The sequence below is a fragment of the Dama dama genome, chromosome 11, assembly GCF_033118175.1.
Source record: "Dama dama isolate Ldn47 chromosome 11, ASM3311817v1, whole genome shotgun sequence".
NCBI classification, from domain to species: domain Eukaryota; kingdom Metazoa; phylum Chordata; class Mammalia; order Artiodactyla; family Cervidae; genus Dama; species Dama dama.
Window position 1 is genome coordinate 59,942,639 of NC_083691.1, and position 24,342 is coordinate 59,966,980.

The 24,342-nt window shown below is 48.6% G+C and overlaps 1 protein-coding gene across 7 annotated transcripts in view; it reads left to right on the plus strand.

Moving 5' to 3' along the window:
- Positions 1-24,172, plus strand: part of LIMS1 (LIM zinc finger domain containing 1) — an 82,494-nt gene extending 58,322 nt beyond the window's left edge. For 5 of the 7 annotated variants that reach the window (XM_061155354.1, XM_061155355.1, XM_061155356.1 and 2 more), the window contains 9 exons: positions 10,559-10,718; positions 13,218-13,284; positions 13,923-14,043; positions 14,410-14,559; positions 15,998-16,148; positions 16,560-16,652; positions 17,888-17,936; positions 19,084-19,159; positions 21,537-24,172. In XM_061155354.1, the coding sequence (XP_061011337.1) occupies positions 10,559-10,718; positions 13,218-13,284; positions 13,923-14,043; positions 14,410-14,559; positions 15,998-16,148; positions 16,560-16,652; positions 17,888-17,936; positions 19,084-19,159; positions 21,537-21,651 (982 nt within the window). In that variant the 3' untranslated portion in view covers positions 21,652-24,172. Of the gene's footprint in view, positions 1-7,094; positions 7,295-10,558; positions 10,719-13,217; positions 13,285-13,922; positions 14,044-14,409; positions 14,560-15,997; positions 16,149-16,559; positions 16,653-17,887; positions 17,937-19,083; positions 19,160-19,344; positions 19,760-21,536 lie in introns of those variants that run through there. The other 2 variants (XM_061155352.1, XM_061155358.1) reach the window with 2 other exon arrangements.
- The last annotated feature ends 170 nt before the right edge of the window (positions 24,173-24,342 follow it).

Here is a 24,342-nt window from a genome sequence, read left to right on the forward strand (position 1 = left end):
GCATTTCATAGTCTAGTCCCAGAAGTGACCAGTTACCACTCTGCTGACCTGTCTTCATCGGAGCCCATCGGCGGACCCCGCCCCTGTGGTGGGTGGGGGGTGACCCACAGATGTGGATACTGTCAGAGAACTGGAAGGACCATTGGGGTGAATGTGGGGAACCTGCAGCAGGGCAGAGACGTGGGGTCAGCTCTGAGTCTCACAGGGAAAGTAGGGGTTTACCGCCAAGGCACACGGCGGGGTTGGTCAGTGGTGGAGAGTTACTGAGAGGGACACTGGGGCTGGGCTGTGTAGTGGGGGAGGGATTGAGCCAAACTGACCTCATGGGATTCCTGCCAGGGCTTTGGACATCACCTGGGGTGGGGAGTTGGGGGATGGGGAGAGGAACCAGTCAGATGCAGAGAATCTGATGGAGGTGGGGGGAGGGGTCTGAGGATCTGATGGAAGTGGGGGGAGGGGTCTGAGGATCTGATGGGGAGGGCGGGGGAGGGATCCGAGGATCTGATGGAGGTGGGGGTTCTGACTCAGCTGCTGAACGAGCAGGATTCCTGTGAAACTGGACACTCAGAAGTCAGGGTCTCCTGGTCGGAGAGCTTGGCGGGAGTGTTTGTGGCACCGAAGGTGGGGTGTGTTGGCACCATTCTCAGCATGCATCTTCCAGTTGGCTTTCCTGGTAGACTGAGCTCTTTGAAAACTTGGTCATTTTGTTCTTTCTCTTTTCCCGGCTCAGTCATGCGTCCTGGGCCAGGTCAGTTCTGGTGGCATCTCCGCTCTCATTTATGCAGTAAGAAGAGATGGTTTTGGTGTGTGCTTTGCTGTGCTTGGTGTGGACTGGGCACAGGCAGATGCACGGCCACCCTGGCATCAGCTCTGTTGACAAGAGGATTAGGGCCCCGGAGTCAGGAAGACTCAACGTCCCTTTTATATCATTTAAGTCATAAATGTGGAAGACGCCGCGGGGCACCGCTCAACCTCCTGAGTCCTGTGCTTCCCCTACACAGGCCTCTCTTCCACAGTTTCCTGGGAGTTTGTGGGCGGGAGGGGCGGAGGGACCCCACCCCAGGCTCAGAGGGGCACAAGTGGGGAGCTCCCTGGACCCTGGTGAACTTACCACGTGCCTTCTTCCCTGCCCAGCTTCACACGCAGGTGTGGGTGTTTGCCTGGATCCGAGTCTGAGCGCAGCCTCAAGCAGTGAGTTGGGTCCAGTGGGGAGAGGATCCACAGGGAGATCAGGATAAAGAAGGCTCACTGTAAAGATGGGTCACTGTCTCTAAGAGCTCCGTTGAGAGGGGCTGCAGAGGCGGGAAGGAGCAGCCCCGCCCACCCAGGATGCCCACTGGGGGCAGGGCCAGGAAGAAGAGGCAGCAAGGCTGAGTGGCATCTCCGTGGCCCAGTGCCCAGATTCAGATCAGAGCCCCAAGGTGCTCTCCAGGAGTGGGCGGGCCTGCCTGCAGCCGGGTCAGGTCAGGTTTGGTTAGGTTTGACGTGACCACCACTCCTCCAGAGGGACAGACTCGCGCCCCCTGAGAAAAGCTGGGGACTGGGCAAGAGCTTCCCCCCTAAGCCTGCGACCTGCCTGCAGAAACCTAGTTCACCCAGTGGGTGGGGGGCCTCATGGGAGGAGAGGGGCTGCATGGACTGGAAGAGGGGGACACGGAGAGACACTAGCTGGCACCGGATACCCTGCTTGGCCCTCATGTCCCCCAGCTACCTCAGGAGCATCTCGGGCACGATAGATGAAGCAGGTCCCTCGCCAAGTGGGAAGTTAATGAAAGTTTTTAAAGTTACCAGAAAACACAATATTTCAGTTCCTCCACTTCCTCTTGTCCGGTATTTTCAAATGTTGCTTAATGTGCTAGAATGTACAGGAAAACATGTTCTATGTTTAAAAGAAAACAAGGGGCAGAGAGACATGTAGATTAAAATTTGAAAGGGTTGTTTTGACTTGAGCAAAATGTTCCTATCTGTGCTTTTGTCTTGAAATTCTCACTGTGTTTCTCATTGAGGAGGCTGGCCTCACAGTCAGCTGGGTCACAGATGGTCAGAGTAACTCAGCTGGCTTCCTCCTCCAGCTCCACCAAAGGTCAGCGATAGGGGAGCCGTCCCAGCTGAGTCAGAACTAAAATAAGAACCTAGCTGAGAGCCAGAAGGCAAGTGGGCTGTGGCCACCTTGGTCGTGAAGGTGCTCTGGACACTCTGCAGGGAGTTCATCCTAACCCAGCTTTCCCTGAAGTCAACACTCTCGCTCAAAGTACTGCCCTTTTGTGTTTGAAATACGACACCTTCTTGAGCTTGTATGTTTTGCTCAGGACACAGTAGATCCCTTAAAAAGGACATTTAGGAGTGAGACTGTGTGTTTGTGGTCTCTAGCACAAGTGCAAGAGAAGTGACCTGAGGGTGGAAGGGCTGCTCCAGGCGCATTTTCCTGTGAAAGACGCTAAACACGCAGAGAAAACCTGCCCAGCCTATAAGAGGAATTCTGAGCATGTTCTTCAGGTTGACCAAACCCTGCCCTTCTGACTGACCATGGGAGGGGCCTGGGAGCCGCTTGCAGATTCTAGCCTCGATGGCAGTCCAGGGGGTTTCTTTACTGAGGGCATGAAGCCAGGCTGAGGTCATGGGTGGGGCCCTTAGATGGAGTCACTCAGTCCCGGGGGGACCTGGGCCAAGGACAGATCTGCCCACTGGCTAGCCTGTCCTGTCCCCTGGGACTTCACACGGGTAGAGCTGGTCCCACTGGTTGGGAGTTGGGGGAGCCTGAGGGGCTGGTTGGGAGTCGTGTCCGTGCGGGCCGGCCCCTTTGCAGGAGGAGCAGGCTTAGGGCATCCCGAATTCCACAGCTCCCAGACACAGGTCAGCCAGCACAGGCCAGAACCCAGAGGAGCTTCCAGGAGGAACTGGACATGGGCGGGCCTGGAAGGCCGGAAGCTGGGGAGGAAGGGCCTGCATGTCTCTGCCTGTTGGACAGTGTCCGCAGAGCTGGGAATGTTTTATCATCACCGGTCAAGGCGACTGTCCACAGCCCTCCCATTTGTGGAAACACGAGTGTGTGTGGGTTTGAGCAGGAGCAGAGATTAGGTGTCAGTGGGCTGTGTCTGTGTGGCAGGACTGTAGTGTGTTTCCCCTGCCTCTTGTCCATCATCTGTAATAAGCTGCGTGTGTTTGGAGTTGGGGAGTCCAGCCCCCCACAGAGCTGTGCAGTCTGGCCCCTGCACATCCCAGAGCCCACAGGGTCCCCACCAGGGGGCTGCCCACCACCTACCATTCCCCAGTTTTCTGCTGTTAAAGACTGTGCCTCTTGCTCCTGTTGATGGAAATAATCAATAAACAATCCATAATAGGAATAGAGAGAAGCTTATGGCTTTTTGAGCCAAACTGCAGACTGTAACTGAGAAGACAGCCGCTCGGATGACTGGGAACCTGCTCCGGGGAAGCCAGGTCTCAGGACAGTTTTCTGTTTGTCAGAACAGAGAACGTTAAACACGTCAGGGACGCATTCCTTCAAGGTTGAAAAACAACAGGCCAGGCCAGCGCGTGCAGAGCCAGCGTGGCCTTGGCCCCTGGGAGGGAGTCACCGTCTGAGGACCAGCACTGGCGTCCTGGACGGGCGGCATTTGACCTTTACTGTAACCAGGACGCCCTTCATTTCTGGCCAGTGTGTCCTTTTCTCTAATAATTAAAGCAGGTGTGTGATATATACTTGATAAGCCACAAACGGGTATAAACTTGGAAGTAACTCTTGCTTGAGCCAGCCAGAGTGGCATTCCCAGGCCCGTGTGTGAGGACCCCTCTCATGCCTCCCTCACCCCCTCCCCCCCGCCGGGCCGGGCCAGCACAGCAGGGGACAGGTGTGTGGCACCCCCCTTCCACCTGGTGGAGGACGAGAGCACCTGAGTTCTTCCCTCTGGCCCTTCCTGCTGCATGGATTCCTTCTGCTCTGCAGCCAGGGGCACTCTGACTGAGGGGCAGAATATCACAGGAGCAGCAGTATCCTGTGCTCTGGCCACTCTCACCTCTGTCCTCCTGTGCAGGAAATGGGCGTTTGTGCCAGAAACGGGGGCATGAGAAGGAACTTGCCAGCACCAGTGTCTTTACTTTGTGTCACAGTTGTTTTGTTTTAGTAGAAAAGGAAAATCAGAGTGAATTTCCCATTTGCATGAAACAGAGAGACAGTGAGGGCTTCCCAGGTGACACTAGTGGTAAAAAAAAAACAAAAAACAAAAACCCCACCTGCCAATGCAGGAGATGCCAGAGACTGGGTTCAATCCCTGGGTCAGGAAGATCCCCTGAGGAGGGCATGGCAACCCACTCCAGTATTCTTGCCTGGGAAGCCCCGTGGACAGAGAAGCCGGCAGGCTACAGTCCATGGGGTCTCAAAGAGTTTAACATGACTGAGCACACATGCACACACAGCCAGAGAGACAGTGAGCACAGTCAGTCTGCCCCGTGGTAATTTAACCAGGTTGTCCCCACACGCTGGATACACGGGGCTCCTGTGGGCCAAGGTCTTGGAAGCTCCTGCCAGGCGCTGGGGTGACATCAGCACGGGACTGCACCCACAGAAGAGGGAGCATCGACCTACACGTTTCTATGTCGGAGTCCGTTTCCCAGGCAGTTGGTCAGCATGCTCCGCTTGGTGTTAACCAACCATGTAGATGAGGACCTGCCATGTAGCACCAGGAGCTCTGCTTAGTGCTCTGTAATTACCTTATGGGAGAAGAATCTGGAAAATAGGGAATGTCTGTATATGCATAACTGATTCACTTTGCTTTCTGGCAGAAAGTAACAACACTGTAAATCAACTATACTCAAATAAAAATTTAAAAACCCACATAGATGGTGTTTGGTAATGATGCATGTAATTCAGTTGAATTCAATGTAATTCAATTCAAAAATTATTTGAGAGGATTTGAATTTTAAAAATACCAGTTATTAAAAGTTGCTTTTTAAACTTTGCCAAACATGCTCGGGCTTCTGTCCAGGCCCTCGGTGTTTGAGCTCTTAGGAACAGCTGCCATTCTTGGTCTGTTACCTTTGGGCAGGTTATTCGTCTCAGGCAGGGTGTTACGTCAGGGGCAGAATTTGTTCTGGCTGAAATCATGGCATCGGCTGGGCTGGTGGACTTGCAGCCTTTCGTGCAGCATGTGGGAGGGCCGAACGCGGGATCAGCTCAGCACAGACGAGCTGCATGTGGTTTACGCATCCAGCAGGCTGTCGGGTGCACTCAGCCTGGGTCCTGGACCTCCTGCTCTGGTCTGAATGTTTGTGTACCAAAATTTGGTACCATCATACCCAAATGTACCAACATATGTACAAATATGTACATATGTACAAATGTACAAATATGTACCAACATGCCCAAAATTGGTACGTTGAGATCCTGACCCCTGATGCTTGTGAGGCCATGAGGTCAGGCGTGGAGGTCTGGAATGAGACCCGTGGAGCCCCTGTCCCTCCATCGCGGGAGGGCTCAGCGAGGAGGCGCCAGCCAGAACCCAGGGGGCATGGGCAGAGTCCTCACCCAGCACGGCCACACTGGCCACCCTGGTGCCTTGGTCCTGGGCTTGCTGCCTCCAGGACCGTGACACGTGAATTTCCGTTGTTTATAAGCCACCTGGTCAGTGGTGTTTTGTTACAGTGACTCTAAGGGACTGAGACTCGGCCCAGTAGATGAGAAAGTGGTCAGAGCTCATGAAATACAAGCCTCTCCAGTCTGGATGGACGTCAGGGACATCTAGGGTACAGACCTGTCCTGTGGGATCTGCCGGAGACCCCATGTCAGCCATGAGGAGGGGGGTTGATCGGATGATGGAAGCCCCCGGGAGAACCTCTGTGAATCCCAGAACCCAGGAAACTACCACACAGGCCCACTGCTCAAAGCTGGCCTTGAGGGGTTTTATATTAAAACAGCTTCCCACTTGCTTCAAGGCTGTCTTGCTGCGTGTGCAGGCTGTAGTGATCTAGGTCAAGGGAGTTCAGATAAACGTTTTCTTATGGTTACAATCACAGTCTAAAGAATTGTTTGCATTTCTTAGAGTGACATTATTAAGTGCCAGAAATGGTTTAAAAGTAACAAAAGGCCTGGATACAAAAATTGAGCAATGGTGTTGATTTGGCCTCAAATTACCCCTTGTCCTCTTGGAGGACTAATTCATGTCCGCTCTGTGTTGGACATGAGTTGGCTGGGAGGGGATGTGAGGGACCAGCTGGCCGGCCCTGCAGCCCGCACCGGTCGGGGCCACATGATTGCCCATCCACCCTTGGCTCCTGGACCCTGGGGAGCAACGCACTATTACCTGCGTGAATCTTGTAGGGAACACAGGTGGCTCCCGGCCGCACGCAGGCTCCCTGTGCTAAGTGGGTTGGGCACCTCTTACATACCCGCTAGGTCTGCGAGCACACAGTAGGCATTCCGAATGTTCTGATGTGACAGCACATGGTGTTAGGACGTAACACAAGCAGTTACTTTGTAAGAAGCTGAGACCCCAAAAGAACAGCTGCCCCTGCTGCCCAGGAGACACCCTCGGGCTGTGTTGGAGACTCGAGGGACTGAGAGGTGGGACTGGAGAGGCTGCCCCCTCCCCCATCTACTCCCCAGGCCCCAGGCCCCCACCTCTGCAGGGCTGACGGTGAGCACTGCGGGCGACCCTGTGTTAGGAGCACAGCCAGGTGGAGAGCATCCCTTGTCCTTTGCCCGAGATGCAGACCCAGGAGGACTGGCCGCTGGGTTATAGGCTCGACTGGGGCCAAACAGGAGGAGTTGTAACTGGACACGGGCTCTCTCCCTGGCGGGCTCTCTCCCTGGCACCCCTTCGGGAGCCTGGGACTGAGCCGTCACTGCCCAGAGCCGGGGAGGGAATGGGTTCCTGCCAGCGCCGCCACCGGCGGCTGTTACTTCCCCTGGAGGGCGGCTGCACAGCCGATCCTTTGTCAGGGGAGGGCCCTGCAGCTTCCAGACCCACCGCAAGCTCTGGACTCTGGACGGGAAGGGCTGCGTGACCCTGGAGCAGCTGACGTGTGGGAAGCGGGAGGGGAGTGCGGGGGAGTGACCAGGGGAGCCGCCTGGGTGTTGTGCGTCCCTCCATCCCCTGTCCCTCAGTCCTGCCGCTCCTACCATGGCGCTCCGGGGCCCGCGCCCAGCCGTCATCCCAGAGGACCAGGAGGTCCCCCCGGCGGCCCGTAACGGGGAGCCCCGGGGTCTTGGCAGCCAGGATGAGAGGGCCGAGTCCAGGGTGCAGCGCCGGCACAGCGATGTCAGGGTCTACAAGGAGTTCTGTGACTTTTACGCCAAATTGTGAGTGGCCCCCTCCCACGCCCCCTCCTGGGGCTGGAGTTCACTGCCTTGGGGTTTGACCTGCACCTTCAGCGGGGCTCCTCCCAGGACTGGTGGGGGGCGAGAGTGCCCAGGACGAAGTGCAGAAAAGAAGGGAGGAGAGAAGGAATGTGCTGCCTACAGGCAGGCGGAGGGCCCTGCTGACTCCTCCTGGGAGCTGGAATGGAATCACTGCATCTCCATCTCCGGGTGTGCTTAGCAGGGAGGGGAGTTTACCTGGCCTGAGTCTCTGCTTCCTCCCTCCACTCCCTATGCTTTCGCTGTAGATGTCCCGCTTCTCTTTACCTGAGACAGCAAGCTCCTGATGAGCTCTAACACCAATCGGACCAACACAGTTACACTGTAACCAGAATGCTTGGTGAACTCAAGGTGCTTTGGAGGCTCACATTCCTGCACTTTAATGCTAGAACATATGTTTCACACACTTCGATAAACAAGGCACTTAAATAACGGAAGGCTCGGTGATGTCAGGTTTTCTGTGCGCGGCTGATTTGTGGATGCAGATCGGCTGAAACAGTTGTGACCAGACCATCACCAAGGCTCTCTTGCTCCCCAGGCGTACATTTCCCACCATGGAAATCCTCTTTGAAATATTAGCCTGTTAATTATAACTAATCCGACGACAGCTCACAGTGTTCAGTGTGGTCCTCACTTTACCATCTGGGGGTATTGGCTGCGGGGGGCTGTGCCCCGAGGGTCAGGGCTGTACAAGAACTCTGCATCTTCCACTGAACCTTGCTGTAAACCTAAAACTACTCAAAAACAGCCCATTAAAAAAAAAAAATATATATATATATATATATATACATATAATAGTGCTACAGGGTCAGAGAAGAAGGGCAATGTAAGCAGTTGAGTAGGTTGGTGAAATTATTGGTTTGTTTGGGCTTCTTTCCTCAAAGTTTCTGCTAATGTTCTCTTTCCTTTTGTTTTCTTGCTTGTTGTTAAAATGAACACTTCTTCAAAAACACAGAACCTTCTCTCTAAGACTAATTTACTTTTCATGCGTGTGGGGGAAAACTTGCTTTTATAATGTGTCTGTTTTCTAACCGCATTCTAATCTGTGAGTATTTGAACTTGAGTATAAATGGTCTGTAGTGTAATGAGCATAAATTGGTTAGTGATAAACAATTTGATCTGGGGACCCATTCATAGTCTTAAAAAATATTGAGGTCTCCAAATAGGTCTTGTTTTATCGGTATTTACTGTTTTAGAACATAAAACTGAGAAAAATTTTAAGTACTTGTGATTAGTTCACTTAAAATAGCAACGTGCTCATTACACATTAATAATATTAATATTAATTTTATATGAAATATGTTTCCAAAATGACAAAACCCTGGTAGAAAGAGTGACATTGTGTTAACATGTTTGCAAATTGTGTGTCTCAATAAAGCCATGCCATCTGCCTTCAGTCTTCTGGAAGATGTTGTTTTGAATGAAGTTTATAAAGAAATTGTGACCCCTGCAGAGAGGTGGGGAAGAGGGGACTTTTCCTCCCGGATAATGTCACAGATCTGGGAAATTGGGGTTCAGGGCACTCCAGGGTTTCTCCTGTAGATCTCTTGGGATTCTGCTAAAATCACTGAGAATTCAGTGACTCTTTTGAGAGGATTTTAAGTTAGTAACAATGCTTGATGTTTGAGTAGCTCCTTTTGGTTTCCAAAGTGGTTTTATAGACTTTTTCTTATTTGACTTTCAGAGCAGTACTGGGCCTGTGAGGGTGGCTGTGGGCCACTGCACATTGTCGAGGGGCACCTGTGGATTTTGGTCCCTGTTGGGAGAAGAGGACCAGAACCAAACTGCCCTTGTTCATCCAGCTCACAGCAGAGCCGGGTGACAAGGGAGCTGATGACTTCTCTCCCTGATCCCCAGTACTTTTTCAACAACAGATAGACAGTTCGATGCAGTAGGAGACTTAGGTCAAGTTTGCCAGTTGTCAAGGCCACATCCCTCCCTTCCTTTCCTGGCAATGCTTTAATCGAGTTTTGTTGGTGTGGGGTCGTGGACATAGACTTCTGCGTGGGGTGTGAAGTCGACAAAGCAGGATGTTGCTCTGTGAGACTGTTGCCAGGCGAGGGTGGGGTCGTCTTCTGTGGGAGTGGGGGTGAGGTGTGGTCTGTGCAGACCTTGCTAAGGAAGCAGTGAGATGTGGGCTGTGATGGGAACAAGGCAGCAGTCCTCCAAGGGATGGGGGGAACTCTGCCTCCCCCCTGGGGGCTGGGCAGGCTCTGGAGGTTGGCAGTGACTGCCCAAGGAGGGCTGAGTGGCTGTCTGGGGATGCAGACACACAGCGGAGCGCATGCTCTGAGTGGGCGTCTGGGTATCTGAAAATAAACTTGCAAATCATGAATCCGCTGGGCCAGTACCAGCTCTGGCAGGGCCTTCCCCCTGAGGGCTGTCCAGAGACCCAACAGTCCTTCCCCAGAGCCCGCAGTCTGGAGAGATCTGATCGGGGGCTCGGTTGGTGCTTTCCCTTTGCTGAACGCACCCGAGTGTCCAGGGTCCAGGGGAACCATGGCTGGTAGCTGCTCAGCCAGGGTCTTGTCGTGGCTCCTCTCTCGTGACAGGTCTCTCAGGTCCTGTCGAGCATGATACCATCATCCCATTTTGACACCTGGGCAGGGGAGCCTGGATTCTGGGCCTGTGTCTCCCTTGAACCAGACAGCTGTGCGAGGCTGGGCTTGTCTGTTTCTGGACCTGCATATCACCGGCTGTAAAATGTTCTCAGGGTGGGAAATTCTGTGACTTTCAGATCCATCTCCCGATGACTGTGTTCGGATCCGTCTCCCAGTATCCATGTTTGGCATTTGTCCCCCTGTCGGACTATAGGACTGAAGCTGCTTTGGCAGGGTCTCACCAGCTGGGGCCTGTATCTGGGTTGTGCCTTCAGCATGTACAGGCTGTGCTGGGGGGCAGTTTAGTGAAGCCGATATCAGGCCCTCAGTTCAATCCTTTGATGTGGCTCATGAGGCTTCCCTTCAGCCCTGGCTCTTCACGGGCCGGGCAGGGGGTAGGGTGCCCTCTGGGCTGTTGGCAGGAGGATGCAGGATGTTAGCAAACCAGAGGGTCTGCATCCAGATGCCACATGAGAAAGTGGGCTTGAGACCTTGGGTCGCAGGTGGGAAGCCAGCTTTATGGACAAGACACGGTTGTTGTGACCCCAGACCGAGCTTTCGGAAGGGCTGCCATCTGTGACCCATGTCCCCTGTCTGTCTGTTGCAGCAACATGGCCAACGCCCTGGCCAACGCCAGCTGTGAGCGCTGCCGGGGTGGCTTTGCGCCCGCTGAGAAGATTGTCAACAGCAATGGCGAGCTCTACCATGAGCAGTGCTTCGTGTGTGCCCAGTGCTTCCAGCAGTTCCCAGAGGGCCTCTTCTATGAGGTGGGTATGGGTGAGCTGCGGGGGCGGGGCAGTGATGCTGGGGGGTTGGGGGGTGGTTGGGCAGTGATACTGGGTGGAGGGGGCGGGGAGAGAGGGCCTGGGCAGTGATGCTGGGCTGGGGGAGCTGGGCAGTGATGCTGTGTTGGTGGGGGCTGGGCAGTGTTGGTGGGGGCTGGGCAGTGATGGTGGGTGGAGGGGACAGGGAGGGAGGTCTGGCCAATGATGCTCGGTCGTGGTGGGGGCTGGGCAGTAATGGTGGGTGGTGATCAGCCCTGTGGATGCCCCCCAGCACCTGTGTCCTAAAGGAGCTCTTGTTTGTTGAGTGGGGGCACCCCATCTTATCCTGTTCTTCTCAGTGTCTCCTCTTCTTTCCCAAACACCTATTCTTCCTGGTCCTATGGTTGTTACCATGGGTGCTGGGTGCAAGTGTGTTCATGCTGACTGTCCTGAAATGCCCCCTCACGTCTGCTTTGGGGCTGGTCTAGGGACGGCCTCAATCTGGGAGTGAGGGCAACAGTGTGTGTGTGTGTGTCTGCTTGTCTGTGTATATATCTGTGTCTGTGTATATCTGTGTGTGTGGTGTGTGTCTGTGTGTGGTCTGTGTGTGTGGCTGTGCATGTGTCTGTGTGTGAGTGTGTGCCTGTGTGATCACCTCCTTGTGCGTCTGCACGCATATCTCTATATGGTGATATGTGTACACAGTTATGTGACACCCAGACGTGGCTGCCGTTTGGTTTCTCCTCCTGCAGATTTTAAACTTTTCCTGTTTTACAGGCCATTCCTGAGGAAGGAAAGGTGGCTTTTAAAGGTCATTAGTAAGTCAGTTGTTGGTCAGTCCAACATTGTTTTCCCATAGGAATGGGGCCTGGGAGGGAGGCTCGCGGCCAACCTGCAGAAGTCATGGGGCCACAGAGCAGAGCAGTGTGTGTGTCGGGACAAACTCCAGAATACCGTGTTGCTCAGACACATCTATTCAGCTCCTACCGTGTTCCCAGAACACATGTTCCCTACGACAGAAACCCTCGCCATCAGAACAGGAATCTCTTTCTGTCAAGGGTGATGGCCTTCAGGCTCGTTCTGGGGACCGAGCAGGGCTCTCCAGTCCCTAAGCTGGTGCAGGGGAGGCTGTGGCCCCTGGTGCCCAGGCCCGCAGCGCAGCCTCGGGGGTCCAGGGAGCCTGCCCCAAGGAAACCCTCGTCTCCACACTTGTAAAGCCTTTACCTGCCTGATCCTTTTTGAGGCCAAGAGAGGTTGCGTGCCCTTGACAAGAGCAGACCAGTGATGTAATAGGGTTAGAACCCAGGTTGGTCCTCTGATATCTGACATGGTTTTCTTTCCCTGACCTACTATTTTCAGAGCTAAGATTTTTACTGAAATGGGTAGTTATGGCAATGGCCTTAAGAGGGAGGAAAAGAGAAGAGGCAGGCTCTTGATCTCCGTGGCTTGCTGTTGCCTCTCCATCACTTTCTTTTTCCCATACTGTGAGAAGGGTACAAGCAGTCCCCCAAATACAAAACATTAATAAACTAGATAATGTTGAACTCCGAGTCTTCTAGGTGTCAGGCATCCTTATCAGTGGAGGGCTGAAATCACTGTGAGGAAAAGAGGGGTCCTGCTTATCTAGGTAGGATATGGTGCTCATGCGAATAATCAAACAGTAAATGCAATTTAACACTTGTAACATGCTTTCCTAAAAACTATTGATCAATTGATAGATTGATTTAGCTGCATCAGAATCGTCACTACGTCATGTGGGATCTTTGATTCTGGTGCAAAGACTCTCTAATTGAGGCACGCAGGCTTCGTAGTTGAGGCTCACAGGCTTGGTAGTTATGGCACGTGGGCTTAACTGCTCCTCCACTTGTGGAATCTTCTGGGACCAGGGATCGAACCCATGTCCCCTGCATAACCACTGGATGACCAGGGAAGTCCCCATACTTATATTTTGATCATTTGTATAGTAATAATTTTTGTAATGGGCTTCCCTTGTGGCTCAGATGGTAAGGAATCCACCTGCAATGCAGGAGACCTGGGTTCGATCCCTGGGTCGGGAAGATACCCTGGAGGATGGCATGGCAACCCACTCCAGTATTCTTGCCTGGAGAATTCCATGGACAGTCCATGGGGTGGCAAAGAGTCGGACATGACTGAGTGACTAAGCACAGCACATCACACAAAAGTGTTTACAGTTAAAATATGCTAGAATATTTACTGTCTATAAATTTATTTTTTCAACATGGGGAGAAGGGCCTGTGGTTCTCCTCCACCCTGCAGGTGGGGTTTGAGCCAAGACCTGGTGAAGCCTGGTGAGCAGCGGGCTCATTGCTCTTTGGAGGTGGAGGGTTACTTCTGGCCTCAGCTGGTCGGGGAGCCTGTCCTGTATCCACACGCATGTGTGTGGAAGGTGCCAGAGGGTGCCCCTCTGCTTCACAGGCCTTAGGAGGATGATGGATCCTGGGGCTGTCTCCTACTCACGAGGGGTGGTACTTTCTGTTTCAGTTTGAAGGAAGGAAGTACTGTGAACATGACTTCCAGATGCTCTTTGCTCCTTGCTGTCATCAGTGTGGTAAGTGTTGGTGCCCAACCTGCCGTGAAAAGTGAGTTTCCTTCTGCAGGACTTCCTCCCACGAGCTGCGTAGGAGGGAGAGTTGTCAGGTGCTTGTCAGCCGCACTCCCCGTCATCGAGGTTAACCACCTGGGAGAGTCCCAACCCGAGAGCACCACTTCTCATGGCCCAAGGGGTGACTGACCCCAGGACCTGCCGGGCTTCCATGCAATTCCCTTTTGTCAATGCAGTCGGTGGGGGGCAGCAGGGACCTCGAGAGGCACAGAGGTGGCCTGCCGGTCACACAGCCGGGGAACCTGGGATTAGCAAGTAGATGCTGAGAAGGCTGGATGCAGGAAGAAGTTAAGTCTGCGTCACAAGAAAGCAGGCTGTGAATTTCTGTTTTCTGTGCCTATGACCTGATATAACCACAGGCCTCGGAGAGGGAGAGCCCACACCTTGTTTAGAAAAGGAGAACAGACCCAGAGATGAGACAAGATGGCCCAAGAATGTGGCTGCAGGGCCAAACACAAGGGCTCAGAGGACATGGAGGCGTTTTTCTAACGCAGCGCCTCCTGTGGGGTCCTAGCACAGGGAGAATGCTTTCCCGGGGCCGTGGGCAGGGAGGCCGAGCTGTGGCCTGAGTGTCCCTCCTGCAGGTGAATTCATCATCGGCCGGGTGATCAAAGCCATGAACAACAGCTGGCACCCCGAGTGCTTCCGCTGCGACCTCTGCCAGGAGGTCCTGGCCGACATCGGTTTCGTCAAGAACGCCGGAAGGTACGAGCAGGGCACCGGTCCCCACAAGGCAGGTGGGTGGGTGGGCAGGGTGGTGCCTCAGGGTCACCTGTGCTCCCAGGTCATGCACGGGCAGTGTGGCGTGGCCGGGCCTGTGGGGGGTGCCCTGGCATTGTCCTGCATCTGGCACGGCTGCCAGGGGGGTCTTTTAAGCACTACCTGATCATCTGGGTGGGAGTAAGTAGCTTCCTATGGAAAGTGGGGCTTGGTTCTGCTCTTGAAACACAGCAGTAATTTTTAAGAAACGGTCTCTTGAATTTTTTTGCATAGATATGGGAAGTTTTTTTGTTTTTTTTTTAATTAGAAGAACTTTGGATTTTAAATGTCAGCTTCTATGGCTCTTTTTAGGCACCTGTGTCGCCCCTGTCATAACCGGGAGAAAGCCCGGGGCCTCGGCAAATACATCTGCCAGAAGTGCCACGCCATCATCGACGAGCAGCCCCTGATATTCAAGAACGACCCCTACCATCCAGACCACTTCAACTGCGCCAACTGTGGGTAGGCCCGCGTTCTCTTGCTTACTGTACAGACAGTGGAAATAAGTGAACGCACTGACCTGGGTATTATGTTACTCCAGCACCCAAACTGGTTTTCTTCAGCTTTTAATCCAGAAAATGTTAAACCTATAGGAGAGTCAAGAGACTCATACCCAGAGAACCCCAGACCCTTCATGAAGTCTCACTGGGTAACATGTTGCCGTGGGTGTGTGTGTGTGTGTGTGTGTGTGTGTGTGTGTACGTGTACAAGTGTGCATAAACATGTACCTTTAAATGTGTGTGCTTAGTCACTCAGTTGTGTCTGACTCTTGTGATACCACAGACTGTAGCCCACCAGGCTCCTCTGTCCATGGGATTTCCCAGGCAAGAATACTGGAGTGGGTTGCCATGCCCTCCTCCAGGGGATCTTCCCAACCCAGGGATCAAACCTGTGTCTATCAGCTCATATTAAAATATCTCCAGTGATCCCCACAGCTGTTTTTCATCACATTGTTTTTAATACAGGGTCCCCTCTCCCATGCAAAGAAAAAAACTTTAATTGATCTTATCTTTGTATCAAAATGGATATAACTTTCACAGTTGTAACCATTAGCATTTAAAATACACCTGTTTACTTTCGCTCTCTATTTACATCTAAAGGCAATTTTGTTTTTTCTTCAGTAGCTCAGGATAAGTTGTTAGGCTATGCGTTTCACAGTCTGCTGTGTATTATAAGAACTTAATGGAAAAGGTACTTGACCGTAGTCGGTGTGACTGCCCTGGCTGTTACCACGGGGAGTAGCGAGCTGCAGTGAAAGCTGACAGACAGCTTGTTTGGGGGATTCGGTTCCTGCTTGGTCTGGTTTTCTTGCCTTTCCTCCCTCTGTTCATTCTTCATGAGCACTTCTCCTAAAGAACCTTTTAAAACAGATGAAATTCATCTTGTTTGGGGGCTACCTCTGTTCATTAACTCAGGAGACTGAAGATAGTAGTGAACTCAAGCATTTGTCAGGGGAGCGGTCTGGGCGTTTGGGCTGCATGTTTCCTATGGACCTACAGCTGTTCTTAGCAGCTTGTTAGTGTCTGTCAGGAAGTGGAACTGGTCTCCACACTCTTGTTATTTTAGGAAGATAGCGTCAGCAGGTCTGTCCCTGGGCCTGCATCCCTCTCCCCCAGCTTCTTAAGGAAAACAAGGAGGGACTCTATAATAATAAAGTGTCAGCAGAGACAAGGGCCCGTGTTGGGGGTACTTTTGACTGGTCGTCTCTGGGTGATGTTTATGTTGACACGAATATGAAGCCTGCTGGAGCTGGTCGATCACTGTGACCACCTCTGGGGGGAGCAAGCAGTTATGGGGTTGTTGTGGTGGTCTATTCAGATGCCTTCTCTCAGGGTGTCAGCCGCACCAGCCACCGGCTCTCCCCTCGCTGGTGGTGCTCAGTGGCTCCTCTCTCGGGCAGGAAGGAACTGACCGCTGACGCCCGGGAGCTCAAGGGGGAGCTGTATTGCCTGCCATGCCACGACAAGATGGGGGTGCCCATCTGTGGTGCCTGCCGCCGGCCCATCGAAGGGCGTGTGGTGAACGCCATGGGCAAGCAGTGGCACGTGGAGGTGAGTGCCCGTGGCAGGGTGACTGGGCCCTCACACACCCAAGGCTCGGGGGTGCCAGCATGGCTGGGGGATGCTGAGGGGTGAGTGGGGGCACTTGGTGACAGTCAGCGATGTGGGGTACTAAGAACGTAGACGGCACAGTGCTGTGATCAGCCTGTGATGGTGCGGGGAGACCTCTTGGTTCCTGGTCCAACCCAGAGAAGCGTCCACGTGTCCGCTCTGTTCTCATTCTGCTATTGAGTCCAAGCCTCCGGATGCTGGGTGAAGGCTGGGAGCACCGTAGGGTCGCTTGTGACCCAGATGACACCAACGCCTAGGCTTTCATGGATCTTCTCTTTAGCTCTGGGGCTTTGCTCCACTACATAAATAAAACATGGTGATGCAAATACGACCTCATGCCATTTCTTTCAGCATTTTGTTTGTGCTAAGTGTGAAAAGCCATTCCTTGGACATCGCCATTACGAGAGGAAGGGCCTGGCGTACTGTGAAACCCACTACAACCAGGTAGAGATGGGCTCTTTGAATGTGACACACACTCATGTGAACTTGAGCTTCTCCACATTTACGTGCAAAGAGAGCTCTGGGGAAATGTACACTTGGCTGTACACATGATTTTTTAACTTTTTATTTGGAAAATCACTTCACACTCAGAGAAAAGTGGTAAATACATACAAAGAAAATACCTACATGTTGTACTCAGATTCAGTACCTGCTTCATCACCTGTGTGTCCTTCCTGCCTTCTCTGACACACACATAAATGCTCATCCCATTATACACAAGTCAATGTATACGTACAAAAGTGTGCCGATTCTTTTCTAAAGCATTTGATGATAAATTCCCTGTGGTCCTTTACCCCTAATGCTTCAGTGTGTACTTCCCAAGAATACGGGACTCACTTGTATAACCACTGTTACCAGTATTGATTACTCTGTCCATTCCAGTTTTGTCACTTTACCGAGTAATGTCCTGTCCATTCCAGTTTTGTCACTTTACCGAGTAATGTCCTTCTGGCCTTTTGTCCACTCCAGTGCTGGGCCCAGTCTGGGGTCCTCATGCTCCTTTACCATCCTGAAATCTGGAACATCTCCAGAGCCTTGTTTTGTTTTTCATCAAGATGAATAGTAAATTGTTTTCATTGTAGTAAGTAAAAACTAGTCAGTGAGCATTTACTGATCATCTCTATTAACAGCAAATTCTGAGCTTAGGTAGCCAGGCTATTTTTTTTTTAATTGAAGGATAATTGTTTTACAATATTGTGTTGGCATCTGCCACACATCAATGTAAATCAGCCACAGGTATACATATATCCCCTCCTTCCTGAAATCCCCTCCCATCTCCCATGCTTCCCACTCCTCTAGGTGGTTACAGAGCACTCGGTTGAGCTCCCTGTATCACACAGAAAATTCCCTCTTGTTATCTTTTTTACATATGGTACTGTATATGATTCCACACTATTCTTTCAATTCAATGGAATATTACTTAGCTATAAAAAAAAAAAGGAACTCATTTGCGTCAGTCCTACTGAGGTGGATAAAGCTAGAGCCTATTATACAGAGTGAAGTTAAGTCAGAAAGAAAAATATTGTATGTTAATGCATGTATATGGAAGCTAGAAACATGCTGTAGGGTATTTAAGTTGTACGAAGAACTGAAATTATATTAAATGTTTGGTGTTCTGATACTTAGTTGTAACGTATCTTTAATTTTACCACTTTTTTTTTGTCTTTTCCCATTTCCAGCTATTTGGTGATGTTTGTTTCCACTGCAACCGTGTTATAGAAGGCGATGGTGAGCACCTGTTGGGCACCTTTGGACCCAAACCCCCCCGGTTGTGTGAAAACTGGAAAATGTTGTGATGGTCATCAGTTACTTTTCCTCTTTCTTTGGCATCTTTCCTGAGTGATCTCTGGCCGTGAAATGCTAACTCCTAAGAATTGAACTTGTTGCTCATTTGTGATGACACTTTAGGCCAGTGCTGCAGGGTCGTTACCATAGAAACGACTGACCCCGAGTCTTGCTTCTCCCTCCCATCCCTGGAATTACTTTCCGTGGAAGCTGCGGGGTGTGTTCATTAGGAGCACTTGAGCGGGGGTGGGGGGGGGGTCCCCTGAACCATGCAGATGTGAACACCTGGTGGTTGTCTCTGGATCTTTCCAGAACCTACCCCCTGGTCCCATGTGAGGAGGCCTGATTGACTGGCATGGAAAGGAAGCAGCTGTTTGCCAGCAGTCATTAGCAGATTCTGCCAGAAGCTTCCTGGTGAAGTTATAAACACTGCTGTTTCCAGCCCGCTTCATGCCTCTGGGCAGAGAGCCGAATTTGGGAAATACTTTCTGAAACACTGCCCAAGTGCCCTTTGTGAAGGGGTGGCTTCAGGAAAGTGATCTTTAGTGCCGGTGGAAATAAATCTCACCTCCGTCTGTGGGAGGCAGTTGCCAGGAGAGAGAAGCGGGCAGAGGAGCTTAATGTCAGCTTAGAAGGCAGACTCACCCCAGCTGGTGGGTTAGCACCTGGCTCCTGTTTCAATTACTTACCTAGTTCAGACTTCCTTGCTGGGCCAGTGGCAGGAGGCAGGTAGCGGTGCCAGGAGAGCTGGGCCGCACCTTCGCGGCTGGGGGTTGGGGGCTTTGACGGGGAGACTTGGCATCTGCTGTTCGGATACCTCGAAACATTAAGCACCAACATAGGTTGAAAGGCAGTGATGGCCTTCCCTGAGGTGAGGCCTGCAGTTGTGGGAGACAGATGCAGAGCTGGGACTGTGTGTTCTCACAGTGTGATAGATAAATTAGTGATTGCATGAGCCATCAGTTAATGGCACTGAGATGCTTAGTGTCGTGTGTGGTTCTTGTGTGAGGAAAGCCCTAAAGAAGCGGCCCGGGGAAGGGATTGGTGGTGAGCCGAGCTGCGGGTGAGTGACCATCCCCTCTCTCCCCAGTGGTCTCCGCCCTCAACAAGGCCTGGTGCGTGCACTGTTTTGCCTGCTCCACCTGCAGCGCCAAGCTGACACTCAAGTAAGTGTGCACGGGGCCTGCGAGCCCTCGGGTGGGACCCGCAGGGGACACTGTGGAGAGCATTCAGTGTCGGAAAAGAAAGACCTGACGCTTCTTTCTTCTTTCTGTCCAGGCCTTCTTAAAGCAAAGCTTCCTCCTTTAATTGTTCCCTGTTTTCTTTTGTTCCTTCTCTGTCCTGCACAAAGGGATAAGTTTGTTGAGATTGATCTAAAGCCAGTCTGCAAACATTGTTATGAGAAAATGCCAGAAGAATTTAAGAGGAGACTTGCCAAGCGGGAGAGAGAAGCCAAGGATAAGGACAAGCAGAAAAAGAAAAAGCCAGTCTGTCTGTGAGCTTTTCTGTCCCTCTGCCACCATTTCTACTGCTTTCTCCTGTGGTTAGTCCTCTAGAATACATGTTCATCCTGGTTTTGTCTCTTGCTTTTCTCGTTTCTTTTTGGCATGTATTTGTAGCTGCCGGAGGCTGACATAGACGGGCTTGTCCTGTGTAGAGCTGATCTTTTTGCCTGATTATTAAAATTACACACTTTAATAGGGTCCACCCTTCACATAACCTGTACTGCACTTGCTTCCTTGAATCTGTAGACTCTCTCAGCTCATTTTTTAATCACAATATGGTATAGATTCCCCCCCCCCCCCCCGCCCAGTGGATTCAAAGGGAAGAATTCTAATCTCTTAATAGATATTGTAAAAGTTTCAAAGTATTTCTGTCTGATCATCACAGCTTTTAAAATCCTAGTTTTTGGCTTCTTTGCCTAAAATAATATAATTGGTCAGTTCCAGTGCTGCATGTTCTAAGTTCTGTATTAAACTAAACCCTCTTAGCATGTTTCCTATCTAAGCAGAAATCATCTAAGGTAGAGAATAAGATATGGCATCTCTGGATGTGTGTATGTGTTTTCGTACAATTCCTGGTTTTCACAAGACATATTTCAGTCTTTGAAATTCTCTTGCATTGTTAGAAAGACTGTTTCAGTTCTTCATAGGGACCATTGTGTTCTGAGTTCTAAAAGTTTTTTATTGTTTCAGTTTTCAAGTTTCCTTCTACAAAGAAAAAATTCAGATATAAAATGAAAACAATATAAGGTTTGTTTAGCAGGCTTCCCTGGTGGCTCAGTGGTAAAGAATCCACCTGCCAAAGCAGGAGATGGGGGTTCAACCCCTGAGTTGGGAGGATCCCCTAGAGAAGGATATGGTAACCCACTCCAGTATTCTTGCCTGGCAAATCCCATGAACAGAGGAGCCTGGCAAGCTATAGTTCATAGGGTCTATAGAACACTTTGGGAGAACTTTTTAACTCAATAGCACTATTTAAATCAAATTGCCAATTAAAACATAACATCATTTAAATTATTGTCATCATTAGGATCTCTGGAAAAAAATCAGAAAATAATTCTCACATGGTGTTTAAAAAAAAAGGTTTTTCATTTAAAATACGTGATCAGGATTTAACTTTGTTGTTGTTCTTTAAAATTGTATCAACAGATGTAATAATTTGTAACAGATAGCAGTGTGTCACTGAACTTGTCCCACACACGTTTTCTAGATGTAATTTCACAGAAATCGAACTAGTTAGAAAGTTCTGTGTTTGTTCCATTCACAATTAGGGACCCACGATCTCAACGGCCTGAGCCCTGATAGCCGTTAACTGGAAATGCATCACCCATAGCTAGGAGGCCTTCTCAACACCTGTCCGGAATTGTACAAGTGAATTGAGGGTGTGTGCTGTCCTGGCTTTTAAAGAATTGAGTTCTGCATATACACACTGATCACAGATGTGACCACATGCCACATGGTCCACTGGTGCTCTTGAATTTCCTGTGAGACAGACAACCAAAGTAACCTAGATGTTAGTTTAGGTTTTTCTTTTTGAAGATGATCATTGTTGTTGGGACAGGAAGCCAGGCAAGATGAAGCCTCATAGCTCCACCATGTAAAATACTACGTGAGATACTTACACCTTCAATAAAGAGGATCAGTCTTACCAGAAAGATACAGTTCTTTGCTCTGAATAACTATTTTTTAAAAGTGTTCTCACAGTATTTTTAAAACATGATTGACTTTATCTGAGTTTCATTCACGTTAGATTCCCTGCATACTTAGCACAGACTAAAATGTAATCAGCATTCTGTATCATACAGATCATTGTACAAGGTCAGTTTATAAGGGCAACTTTCTTCAAATGGTATTGTAGTTTATGTTTACCATAATGATTAGAATTGAAATTAGAATTACAGTTTTTTTACTAATATGAATATAGTTGTAATATGCATAGTGTCTTCATTTACTTCAGTAAAATTACTGCACATTATCTGTATGTCAGTATACAAATGTGAATACATTTACACTAAATTTTTTATATTATTATTAACTTTAGGAATAAATTTGTGGAGTTTGACATGAAGCCAGTCTGTAAGAAGTGCTATGAGAAATTTCCGTTGGAGCTGAAGAAAAGACTTAAGAAGTTAGCTGAGACCTTAGGAAGGAAATAACTTCCTTTATTTTTTCTCTTCTATACAAAGATAAGAGATCACAACATTGTCTGACCTGATGCACCCTGTCTTAAAGTTGTGTCTCAAAATAGTTGAGAGTGAAGAGGACCTATTGAATGGTGTTCTTTATCTCCTTTTTCTCATTAAAGAGAAAAAAAGTTTCTGTCATCATATTTAAAACATGGATGAGATCAAGATTTGCCTTTGTTAATAACCCTTATCAGTTTGTTGAAATGTAGATGATACATAATAGAAAAAAAGACATGCTTAAATGTTAAATTTTAATTAAGGTCCAAAATATTAAATATAACTTTTAAAAATGAAAGGAGTCAGTTTTTACATGACTTAGATAAAAAATATATATAAACATTAGTTCTTTGTATTCTAAAGAAAATTAATTACAATTGCAGTTGGGGAGGATATAAAAAAGAAAACCATATCTCACAGAATCTTAGTGTGTTTATCAAACTAGTGACTGTAAAATGAATATACACATTACTCAGATAAGAAACAAGTGTATTCAGAACTACTTGATTTGGGGACTTTTACTGTTATGGTTAAATGCAATAATTATTAAGCTTAGTTTTAATTTTTGTTCTCCTTTGTGAACTTCTTTATACAGTTACTTAACATAGTAGTTATAGCTAGCTAATAGTATTCTTTTTAAAATTTTGTGCAAAAAAATTTATACTAGGTATTTGAAAATACAGTATACTTTACAATATTGGAAAAATGAAGTATTTTTTCATGTATTATAGCAATTATACTTTGAAGCTTAAGGTCACAGATGCAGTCTTAGAATAGGACATGAAATTAAATGTTAAATAGTTTGGAATGTATCACTTAAAAAACGTGAATGTTTATGTATTGATCATATTGCCTTTATAACCATGCTAATATCTATGCTTTATATATAAATAAACTTGCCTTGCCTTAGAAAAATACATACATTAATCAGGAATTCTAGCTGTTTCATACCTTACAAACTAAAAACAAGTGCATTGAATGAGATTTGTAAACTCAAATTCATTTACCACAGCTATGTTAAAATTTTTTTCTTCTTTTTGGGGAAACACATTGAAATTAATTTTTGATCTTAATTAGAAGATAATTATGTTGATATGTGTTTCAAGTTTTTCATTGCAGATCTTATATTTTGTTTACTGTATGTAAGAGGTATAAGTAACACTTTTAAAATTGGAAGAGTGGTGTTTAAGTGTCAACTTTAGGCCAAAAGTAGTGAATTATTTTATTTTGCAAAGTTTTATCTTAAAGTTTCTGGATGTCTTTCTCCATAAACCTATATGCAAAGAGAATTGTGAACATTTTTTAAATGTTGCTGCTACTATGTTATCATGTAAAAGAAAGTTGCAAAGATGGGCTTCTAAGGGGAAAATTATTGGTTTTTTCAAAACAATTGCTGAAATGTTATTTTGCCATAAAAAAAAAAAAATCTCAGGATGCTACCAGTCTGCCATTAAGATATTTGTATGCATGTATTTTTAAATACTTGTGCATGCACTTTACAGTAAATTGTATTTCAGTTTTTAGTTCATTTATAACCAATTAATTTTTTTAGTGCTCTTTTAGAATTCAAAGAATGATCAGTGATAGAAAATAATATATACTTTAAGACTGTGCTCAGAAGTCTAAACAGTCTTTGCATTTGACAGCAAGAATCAAATTCCCTTCAGCGTGCCTTTGTCAGCTAATACATGACCAGCAACAAAAATCTTTAAAGTATTTATTAAATACTGTACTGTGGATACAGTGCAGGATCTGCAGTCTAGGGTCTTGATGCTGAATTCCTGAATGCTCCCACACAGGAAATCCGGAGCAGAAAGCGCCCACTTATCTGTTTCTAATCACTGGGAAGAAGCATGGGCTGAATCACTACAAGGTTCATGTCTCTCCTGTGCCCAGAGGTCCTGCTGCTCACCCCTCTCGTAAAATATGAGTTTGTAATTCCTGCAAGCTTGCCCCTTGAAGCCTCCAAGGCCATGGGGTGTTTTATCCAGACACACACTCCCTGCCCCCTGCAGGGGATCAGTGAGCCCTCACTCTCACCAAGAGTAAGGAGTAAACGGTTGTCAGTGGATGAGAGGATGGATTTGCTTAGTTTCACATGGCTTCCTCCCAAAAGGGAGAAGCTCAGGCTAATGAACAAATCTTTGCTTAAAATACTACAAGGCATTTGAAATAATTCATTGTTTACCACATTTCTAAGTGCTCTTTTCTTTATCAAGCCTAATATAATTGGGAAAATGTCTGGGTACGAGTCAAACATTCTTTACATCTTATTAACATTGTAACTGATGGTAGGTCATTTTGCCTTATTTGTTTGCCAAAACAGCAATTTCTAAACTAAGGAAATTTTGAAGTTGGCTCACAGCATTGTTGTATTTCATTTTCGATTGTAAGCTCAATGGCAGGGACACTATGTCAATAATTGTGTTTTTACATAGCAACCAGTGCAGTATACTCTTGGTGCTTAATAAATGTTCATAATTGTTAAGAATAACTGTTGTGTTTTGCTTAACTTGAACGGCTTTGAGACATGGAACCATGAGGATATAGGACTAGTGCTTAAGAAAGCCATTTTGGAAACAGCCTAAGTGTCCACTAAAGGAAGAATAAATGAGAAAATGTGGTCTGTGTAACAATGGAATGTTATTCAGCCACAGATAAGTC